We start from the raw sequence: 10790 nt of genomic DNA, 5'->3' as shown, positions 1-10790 counted from the left end.
TTGTAGGCCTATAAATGTGACCTGTTTCAGGAAACTAGGCCTATGTCGCCATCTGAACAGAAACCTTTTTTTTATTATCAAAATGCGTTTTTAGAGCAGAAATGCCTTCTCAAACATGTGAACTTTCATGTGCCTTTACTAACAAACTTGTACGCCATCTGTAAATGAGAATACAATTGTTAAATTACGAGCCTAGTTAGTTTAGCCACAGAAAAAGCCAGGAACCTTCCCATTAGCCATGATTGGCTGAGATAATGAGTGGGCTGGACATGCCGAGAGATGAGTTTGGATTGGTCTGCCATATAGCACGCTTCTGTCTATCTGAGCTTGTCAGTATGTCTAGGTAATCCTCTCTAGCATGGCTTTCTTTTTATGTATTGCATGGTAAAACTGCATAAGCCTAATGTCAAGTTAAAGTGTACTGTTAGCTTGCTAATGTTATGGAGAAATAGAGATTGAGAAAACAACTGGCTTCGGATTACATCTTCAAACTAAGGGCAATCATGGCATTCGGCAGGAGACGCGTCTATCGATGATGTATATGGGTTATTCTAGCTAGCTACATTTTCAGATATTACACGTTTTTAATTTTGACAAAGTGGTTTAATTTCAAGTTAAAGTGTACTGTTAGCTAGCTAACGTTAGCTGGCTGGCTCGCTAGCTAACGTTACGTGTATGATATTATTATTCGTATCTCAGACCCATTTGCTTGACTAGTTATAGCCTAATGTTAGCTAGCTAGCATTGAACCTGTTTGGTTAGCTACCTGCAGATGCATGCAGGGTAGTAACGTCATGAGTTGGTATTATGGTTTGGGGGTGGCAGGTAACCTATTGGTTAGAGCATCGGACTAGTAACCGAAAGGTTGCAAGATCGAATCCCCGAGCTAACAAGGTAAAAATCTGTTGTTCTGCCCCTGAACAAGGCAGTTTAACTCACTGTTCCTAGGCCGTCATTGAAAATAAGAATTTGTTCTTAACTGACTTGCCTAGTTCAATAAAGGTAAAATAAATAAACTGTTTAGCTAGCTACATAGCTTAACAAAATATTCCACTATACAAGTATACATTTCAATAGAATGTCACTGCAACAACTGTTGATAGACGTACTAGCGGGTAAATTCCCGCTGGCTATCTACTCCGATTTCAGACCACAGGTAAGATAGTCTAGCTAACTACATTTTCAGATATTACACATTTATAATTTTGACAAAGTGGTTTCATTTCAAGTTAAAGTGTACTGTTAGCTAGCTGGCTCAATAGCTAATGTTACGTGTATGATATTATTATTCGTATCTCAGACCCATTTGCTTGACTAGTTATAGCCTAATGTTAGCTAGTTAACATTGAACCTGGTTGGTTAGCTACCTACAGATTCATGCAGGGTAGTAACGTCATGAGTTGGGACTATGGTTCAATGTTTACCAACCTAGTTAGCTAGCTACATGTGTTATCAAAAGACTCTCATCTGAGTGTGCCAGATCACAGAATAACTGATGCATTTACGAATGCTCAACATGGCCGGTGTCAGTAAACATTGGCAAAAAAAGCATAATTAAATTGTTGCCAGCAGCACATTTCCAGTCACCAACGCTCTGGATAACATGAAAACAGCCTAACCAGCTCTGCTCGGGGGAGTAAAACGGTCAGAGTGGAGTGTTCTCTCATGATGTGTCTGGAAGCAGCTAGCAAGCTAGCTAACTTTAGCTTGGGTGCTTGACTGCCGTTGTGAAGTCAGAACGCTCGGATCAACACTACTCCTCGGCCAGAGCGTCCAGTGTGCGCTTGATTGCTCCGAGAGTAAAACACTCTGAATTTACGAACGGACAATCTGACAGCACAGTCACCAGCGCTCTGGATAACGTAACAGCCTAACCAGCTCTGCTAGGTGAGTAATGTTCAGTAAGCTGTTCTCTCATTTGTGTCTGGAAGTAGCTAGCAAGTTAGCTTGGCTGACTGCTTTTTTATTTTTTTATTATAATTATGAACAAAACAAATACAAAAACAGAAATATACAAACAAGAGTACATAAACCTAACAGACTATTACATATTAAGATACATTTTCAATTTGTTAAAAAGTTTTATGGTACCTATTGCTTTTTTGTTTTTACACTTAATGATCATTTCAAAATAATATTTAAATTCTATCTTAAACAATGTGAAGAGGGGTTTGTTCTACGCCCACTTCATTTTATGGATAAAGAATCTGCCATGACAAATAAACAAATTAACAATGAAAGTTAAATCAGGGTCCATATAATTTGGATCAAAATAAAACATAATATCAGAGTCTTTCAAATTAACATTAGTAGTAGTTTATTTTAAAATACAATTTTTTAGCTCATTACAAAATCTTATGACATAAGAAAATACACATTTGTTATCAATAGCTATTTTGAATCTGTGTATAATAAAGGTATTGACTGCTGTTGTTAGTACAGAACGCTCGGATCAACCGTTAAAGAGATGGGTGGGGCTAAAGTTTAAGAGGGTGTGAACAATGCTGAATGGGTGTAGACAAAGGAGGGCTCTCCAGTAGTAGTACCAAAACATTCAAAGGCCATTTTCTCAAAAGTGAGTTTACAAGTTTATCAACTTTCAAAGAAAAATGACTTTCCTATTGTTCCTCAAATGCAGGGGCGAAAATCTGATATCAACTTTGGAGGGGACAATTACATGAAATTTTCTCAAGAGCAATTCCTGAGGGGGACACCAAAAGTAGTGCTGTAACACATAGCCTACATTGTAATATGGTAAATGTATATTGAGGAACTAAAGAAATAATGTGTTTGCCGTACTCCTAACTACCGGTACCCAAAACTACACAACTAATCACAACAGCAATACCATTGCCTTTAACAAATCTTAGTTCAGTCACCAGTTTAAGTTGAGAGTGGGGGTATCCATGGCATTTTCCAATTATGTTCCTATTTTACAAGTCAAAAAAATTGAGAACCTTTCATAATGTTGCCAAACAAAGACTCAACAAACTTACCTGAGACTCCCTGTCTCTGCCAGTCTGTCCCTGCATATCTGTCCCCAACTCTGCTGTCTGTGTGCCATCTGTTGCCTGCTCTGCCTAATGACATCATTGTGAAACATTTCCATTAGAATTTCATTTCTTTCTTATGAACATTTTATCAACTAGTCTTTGAGATATTAGGCTACTAGGGTTCTTACTATGCATTTTGGTGTATTGAAAAATACTCTGATGTCCGTCTTTTATTTTTCTGCCATTTTTCTACCTGGCTGGCTGGCTGGCTACACACACAGTGTGTAGGTTATTTACAGTAGGAGATGGGCTTCTATCATCTTCAATCATTCTATTTGGGCTTCGATCTAAAAGGTAGCTAGCAAATGTGAAACGGATTAAAATGACAAGAGTTGACAGCTGTATGAGTTCACCATTTACACAACATATGCTGCAACCTTTTGTAATTTTAATAGTTTGTTTCATATTGGCTGGCTTCCAACAATAGCTGAATTTGCAAAGCTAGTGAGCACCAATTCAGTTTCAGTGGTGTTTGCTATAATCTTTCCTACCCGGGTTAAATAAAGGTGAAATAAAATAAATAAAAGTTTCCTTGCGACAATTTAGCTTTTGCAACGAGACCATTAAATATATTTCAGACAATGGTAGAAGAGAGTGTAGTTCTGTTCCGTTTGGATTTCAGTTTATCGCTAACCTTATCACAGGGACTTTAAAGCACTAACTTACATCATCTGCATGCTGATCTTGGAATAAATTGACGATAGCAAAGATTGCATCTTTGACGACGCCACAAATGGAATAGGTACTAGCTAGCTTAATAGTTAATATTTGCGCGCTAGCTCTGCATATTCAGCTAGTGTGTGTGTGCGATTGACTGGATTAACCTCACGTCAGTTACATGCATTGAGTGCCTTTCAGACAGTAGATACCACCTCTCTGTTACCTAGCAAGCTAAGGAACTGGCAGTGGATCAAACCATTGTGAGGCAAAGGGTGGGGGGGTCGCAATCTTTTGAAACTTAAAAACGCGCTATTAAGTGTCTATAATCAGCACAATTGCTTTCATAGAGTATTATTAATATTATTTAAATTACATAGTTATGTTTCAGTGATATATTGGGGGGGACAAATCATATTTTTCCCAGGATGGGGGGGTCGTGTCCCCCCCTTCTCCCCTGGGATTTCCGCCACTGCTCAAATGTAGTGTATGATATACCATTTTGTAGCTCGGAGTCTCTACTTTTATCCAATGTAAAAACACCATTTGAAATTTTCTTACATAAGACCGATTTTTGAGCAGGTCGGTCACAAATGTGCCAATCTGGGGATGTCTGATTGTCTTAACTCACCACCACTAATGAGCTGTGGAGTATTTTTTTTTCACCTCAAACAGCAAGTAAACAAACTCTGTTTTTAGAATCAATTGAGAATGACAATAGGCCCTCAAAATGTTGGCTATTAATTACATAGTTGGCAATGGCAATAAAAGTTACTTTTAGATTTGTGTAATTTTCATTTAGATTTAGATAGAATGTAGATTAACCACAGACAATGATTTTGACATACAAAGTCTATTATAGATTAAATTAAACTGTTCCACGAAAATGTGCATATGAAAATCATAACTGACACGCAGATTGGTAGAAATGTTAAGATAAATTGGCCCTCTAAATGGAAAAGGTTGCCAATCGCTGGTGTAGCCTATTACCTACAACTTCAGAAGCATAACGGCAGAATCTGTGAAGACCAGCAGCAGTGGGAGGAGGGTTCGGAAGAGGTTTTTTTCTTCTTGTTAGGCTATCTTGATCTCTGGCTCCCTTTGAGTCATTTGAGAACTTGTTTTAACTTGCCTACCTGGTTAAATAAAGGTGAAATAAAAAAATACATTTGTGTGTCTTCATTATTTAATAAAATAGTGTGCTTAAAGCATCAGTTCCTTTTATTAAAAATACAAGTTTAAAAATGTTGACCAATCGATTGGTCGAAAGAAAAGACTGCTCTTGGTAAAGTAAGACTTTTGGTTTTCGGTCGGGGACAGCCCTAGTAGAAATGCAGGAAATGAGTTGTAGATGCCCAAAAAAGGGAGGACCCAGGTTATGTCCTGCCCACTTCTAAAACCAAAGTTGTGTCCCTGGTAGCAGGGAATCTAGATCTAGGGGCAGTGCTTCGAAAGGAAGGCGGTAGTGCTGCACTTAGCTATCTGCTACGTCTTTATTTATTTAGCCTATGTCTGCATGTGTGTTTGTGTAATGTGTCCCTGATTTACTGCACTAAGCCAATCTCCTTACAACTTGGGAAATTGGGGATATCACTTTTCACCAGCTGAGGGAGCAATTGCTCAATAGTTCAGTTCTCCCAGTGCACTCTGTTACTAGGCGTGGGCACATCGCAGGATTGTCAAGGTTATCATATAATTCAGCAAAATTCCCCGTAAACCACTGATGCTGACAGGAATGTGCATTATGTTGTCTTTTTTACTTTAAAAAAACGACAATGTTGTACAATTACAACAAGTATTTAATATATACAGCAACTGAATTAGTCCTACAAACATTATATTACATTAAGTTTGATTCATTCTAGTCTATGAATGTGAATCATTCCATTTATTCTATGAATACAGTCTATAGCAGATAAAAGATCATGTTTCAAGAATGTATATTGCAGTCTTCAAATTTCACAGTGGCTTGCACCCATAGTAAAGGCATAACGTTTTCACATTCAATGCAAACGTTCATCATTGACATTTCACCATTGGCTTTTCTACATGTAAGCTACTAGTTAGGTCCAAGTGTGAAGGAAGCCATGAGTGAAGTTTTGTGACAAATAAACAGTGCACCATGATGCCCTTATTTGAGCCAGCTGACATATATTAACGTGGTTTCTTGTATCTACACAAGGTTATTTATTAATTTCATTAATTCAAACAAAATACGATCGTGTTACTCATATTGTTAAAACTCCCTTTAAAATCAATGACGTGTACAAAAAACGCTTAGATTCAAGATAAATATCAAAATAAAACACTGACTCCGTTCAATTGAATTAGAATTTGGAGGTACACACTTGGCTGAAAGATGTCTGCAGGAAACGGTGAGCGAGTTTTCCCGGAACACCCACCGCTGCATCATTTACTCCCATTCTCAGGTCTCGTCTGTGGAGCGACGCTGTTACTGCGGTCACAGTGTATGAATCCGCCCTGCGAAATAGTTCCACAAATAGCAGCGCCATTGCGTTAAAAGTCTTCATCCTTTATATTAAATCAAACACATACTCCAATTATATAAAGTTGAGGGATAATTTCTATTGTGTAAAATAATCCCCATATGTAGTGTTTATGTTACTACGCAATGTGCATTTGGCGGGAAAGAGCGCCTGGGTTCGGCGGAGTGAGAAACTAAATGCGTAGTATTAAAACCCGCGGGAGCAGCTGTTGTTAATCTTGCAGTCAGCAGGGTGTTATAGACACACACACTGCATAGGGTCTAAGGACTTCGCCCACTTCACATTGGCTGTTTTATTTCGTCCTGCTTGTGGTGTCACTGCTACGGTAAAAATATGCTTTATTCCTTTTAATGGTTGTTAATGTTGCAGTCAGCAGGGTGTTATAGACACACACTGCATTGGGTCGACTTCTCCTGCCACTTTCACTTCACATCGGCTGTTTTATTTCGTCCTGCTTGTGGTGTCACTGCTACGGTAAAAATATGCTTTATTCCTATTAATGTTATTTATTTTTTTGACAGTTTTGTACAAACTGGTCAATAAATTGAAATTTGACGTTATAGTCAAATGCTAGACTTTTCTAGCTAACTATCTCTCGGCTAATATTATGGCTTCTCACTGTAAAATGTAATGTCGAACTGGACTGTTAACTGCGAAATCGACTCATGAAATGCCGGGTGCTTTTTTTTTTTTTTTTTTTTTTTTTTTTTTTTTTTTTTTAATTGACAGCGTCTCCTTTGGCATGCATTGGATTAGCTTCCTAGTTCAATGTTAGTTGTTGCTGAACTCTTGGAATGGGTTCATCCAAATTGACATTTTAAATGTATGGATTTTGCAATTCAATAATTGACCAACATCCGAGGCTCGACATGGGCTGTTAAATGAACTGATAGCTAAGGTTCTCACATGCTAGAATCTGAAGCAGATCTAAACATTACTAATTTATTTTCTCCCACTTTATTACAGGCAGTCACAATGCCGCTAAATTCAAACATGGCTAGTAAAAACTATGATTACGACTATGACTCGGTCCAGCCCTACTTCTACTTCGACATTGAGGAGGAAAATTTCTATCACCGGCAACAGAGCCAACTCCAACCCCCTGCTCCAAGCGAGGATATATGGAAGAAATTCGAGCTGCTGCCGACACCACCGCTTTCTCCCAGCCGGAGACCGTCTTTATCAAGCCTCTTCCCTTCCACTGCAGACCAGCTGGAGATGGTCACGGAATTTCTCGGGGACGACGTGGTGAACCATAGTTTCATTTGTGATGCGGACTACTCCCAGTCTTTTCTCAAATCTATCATTATCCAGGACTGTATGTGGAGCAGTTTCTCGGCTGCCGCTAAACTGGAGAAAGTAGTGTCCGAGAGACTAGCAACGCTGCAAGCGAGGAGGGACTCTAGTGCGACCGGGGAAGCTAGTACAGTAACCAGCACAAATCCAAACTTGAATTACCTGCAAGACCTGAACAACTCCGCATCGGAATGCATTGACCCTTCTGTGGTGTTGTTCCCTTACCCGGTTGCCGAGAACCCTAAACACACACAGACTACAGCGTGTGCCATGGCATTGCCTTTGGATACCCCACCAAACAGTGGTAGCAGCAGCGATAGCGATTCAGGTGTGTATTAGCGCCACATGTTAATGCTGTAATTAAATTATTCATAGCTGGACTGCATATCGCTTGCAGAAAGATAATACTCATATTGTGATAACATGCATAAATTAGAATTGCGTTGTGGTTTGCATTAATACTCTACAATGCGAGTACTGCTTTTAAGTGGTGCATGGGGTTTGCCATGTCACTGGTTTTTGCTTAAAGGAGCTGTCTCCCTCAATTTCCAAGCGTGGGGGGGGGGGGGGGGGGGGGTTGGCCATTGCACCCACCTTGTGCAGCAATGCTCAGCAGAATGGTGGAGTTCATTTTGTGTTACCGGGTGGGTGGAGATTTCAGCTAAAGACCAATGGAATGGTCTAAAATTAGCAAACTCCGCCCACCCGGGGAACTGGGCCATGAAAACGAACTCCACCATTGAGGGGCAGGGAGCCAAAGTCATCAAATGGATATGGTGATGTAGTTCACATGGATAATAAATGCTTGCTTTTTTTCACAGAAGAGGAAGAGGAGGAGGAGGAAGAAGAGATTGACGTGGTGACAGTGGAAAAGAGAAAGTCTGTAAGGAGGTCAGACTCGCACATGTCTAGCAGCACACACCTCTGCCCCCTTGTCCTGAAACGGTGTCACGTCAACATCCACCAACACAACTACGCCGCTCACCCATCGACGAGGAGCGAGCAGCCCGTCAAGAGGATTAAATTTGAGAGCAGTGGGAGAGTACTCAAGCAAATCAGCAACAACCGCAAGTGCTCGAGTCCCAGAACGTCAGACTCTGAGGATAATGACAAACGCAGGACTCACAATGTGCTGGAGAGGCAAAGGCGAAACGAGCTGAAGTTGAGCTTTTTTGCATTACGGGACGAGATCCCGGACGTAGCGAACAATGAGAAGGCAGCCAAAGTGGTCATACTCAAAAAGGCGACAGAGTGCATTTTCAGTATGCAAATGGACGAGCAGAAACTGTTATTGTTGAAAGAGCAGTTGAGGAAAAAGAGTGAACAGTTGACAAGCAGACTAGAGCAGCTAAGGAACTCTCAGCAAGTTTAATGAATGAAAGGATGCCATGTTTTTATGCCTCAAGTAACTTCCTGTGTAGTAGTGGTGGTGCATGCAAATGCAAAAATGACTCGTTATCACAGGTATCGGCCAGACACCTGGGCTGGAATCAGAATTATTTTTTTTCACTGCCTCACTTGAACTTTCTAGGGGTTATCAATTTCTTATTTAAGTATTTTATTTTTATTGATGAAAGGTTCTGCACAGTTGTCTACCTTAATGCTTTTGTATGTTTTGTACATAATTCTTGAATGTATTGATCTCACAAATACATTTTTATAAATCACGTATGACTGGAGTCACGTGTCCTACCTTGAAATTAGAACTTAATTTGCATTAGATAGTCATCAGCATGGCTGCTTACACTGACCACTTTCACACAAAGTCCTAGCGGCCTCATGCTAGCTGGCCTTTCGCCAACCCTTTAAGGTCAAAGCTCCATTTCACTGTACATGTCTGCTTAGGTTTACTGCACACAGGCATGTGCATGATGTGCTTAAGGCCTTCCCACACTGTACGTTCGTGTCTAATGATCATTACCTATCACACTGACACCGGTTTCCCGATAGAACATAGGCTTACGAGTGTTTTTACCGATGCATTGTTTCTACAACAGCTGCCGTAACATGCGTCTTAATTGAATGAAATTTATTTCAATATGATTTTTGAAATGGGCTTGTAGCTTACTATATTCAAATTTTTATGCAGAAATCTCGGTTTTCATTTGAGGCATACTTTTATCCTTTCCTTGTTTTGTAACAATTGTAAAGACTGGCAACCTTTTTTGTATTTGTAGTCAATTTTGTTCTGAAGTTATTGGCGGTCAGACATGTTTAGCGGAGATCGTGTATAAAATTACGAGGAAGGGCAGAAAAAGATCTAACGATGCGCCTAACTGTTCTAAATAACGAGCGTTCTCAATAGTAACTTCAGTGCTTTTGGGAAACCGGGCCCTGGCCAGATTTGTACGATTTCTGCTTACAACATGTCAACCGACGTAGGCTGGCTACGTCAACTGGGCGTCTCAAGCATGGCATCGAAGAACAATCTGTTTGTTTGAGAAACCAGCATGGTGTCATTTCTGTGTTCCTATTGGTCAGTCACAGGGATCATCTTGTAATGCCAGCCACACTATACAATAAAGGCTCAACATTTCTAACTGTCAGAACTTTGTCGGAGCCTATGACCACACGTAGTGGTAATTAATCAACAAACCAAGACCCTTGCTGTGTCTGAATACCTGTACTAGCGTACTGCATACTATGTACTCATCGCATACTTTTTAGCACGTACCATTTGGTAAAAAGTATACCAAATTCAACAGACCTGCATCACATTTACCAGTCTGACAATAGATCATTTCTAATTTGATTAATCTAAACTCAATAGAAATGCAGTTATAGGCCTACTCAGTATTCCTATCACATTCTATCTATACTGTAGTGCATATAGCCCGTCTATCCTATTTAAAAAGGACTGAATACATTAATAGTTTGAATTCAACATATTTAGAGAAACCGAAGTGCTGAATACTTTGCTTTCTAGTACACACCAACTGTTCAACTCTCAAAAGGGTATTGCACAGAAAAACGTGTAGAGTGGGGGTGCATAGCAAATTCACATCTGCTGAACGGCAACAAAACTAAAGCACCAATCATTGGGAACAAGATCAGAATGACAGCTAAGGCTTGCTCCATAAATGAAATAGGTAGCCTAGCCTACAAAACTAAACCAATCCATATGTTCAAATCAAAAGGTCTGATTAAGTTGACATCAATAACACTGCCGTATTCAGCTCCCCTGTGCTGATGAAGGCCAGGAGAAAAAAAAAACACTTCAATGACAAAACAGAGATCCGCTTTGGGCAAACGATGCAATACTAGTGGTCATTTTAAG

At 39.8% G+C, this 10790-nt stretch overlaps 1 protein-coding gene across 1 annotated transcript; it reads left to right on the top strand.

Annotated features, from left to right (window-relative positions):
- Nucleotides 1-6548: 6548 nt before the first annotated feature.
- Nucleotides 6549-10050, top strand: mycb (MYC proto-oncogene, bHLH transcription factor b). The gene is made up of 3 exons (XM_029703933.1): nt 6549-6691; nt 7184-7841; nt 8335-10050. The coding sequence occupies exons 1-3, from the start codon at nt 6578-6580 to the stop codon at nt 8883-8885; spliced, it is 1323 nt and encodes a 440-aa protein (XP_029559793.1). The 5' UTR covers nt 6549-6577; the 3' UTR covers nt 8886-10050.
- The last annotated feature ends 740 nt before the right edge of the window (nt 10051-10790 follow it).

The sequence above is a fragment of the Salmo trutta genome, chromosome 21 (genome assembly GCF_901001165.1).
Source record: "Salmo trutta chromosome 21, fSalTru1.1, whole genome shotgun sequence".
In the NCBI taxonomy this organism is placed as follows: Eukaryota; Metazoa; Chordata; class Actinopteri; order Salmoniformes; family Salmonidae; genus Salmo; species Salmo trutta.
Note: the sequence above shows the minus strand (reverse complement) of the source record. Positions and strands in the feature narration are given on the sequence as shown.

Bases quoted from the DNA above. Each gene is read 5' to 3' on its own strand.
- mycb (XM_029703933.1), top strand. From the start codon at position 6,578: ATGTTGCAGTCAGCAGGGTGTTATAGACACACACTGCATTGGGTCGAC. The intron at 6,692-7,183 runs GTAAAAATATGC...ACTTTATTACAG, and splicing joins CTTGTGGTGTCACTGCTACG to GCAGTCACAATGCCGCTAAA. The intron at 7,842-8,334 runs GTGTGTATTAGC...TTTTTTTCACAG, and splicing joins CAGCAGCGATAGCGATTCAG to AAGAGGAAGAGGAGGAGGAG.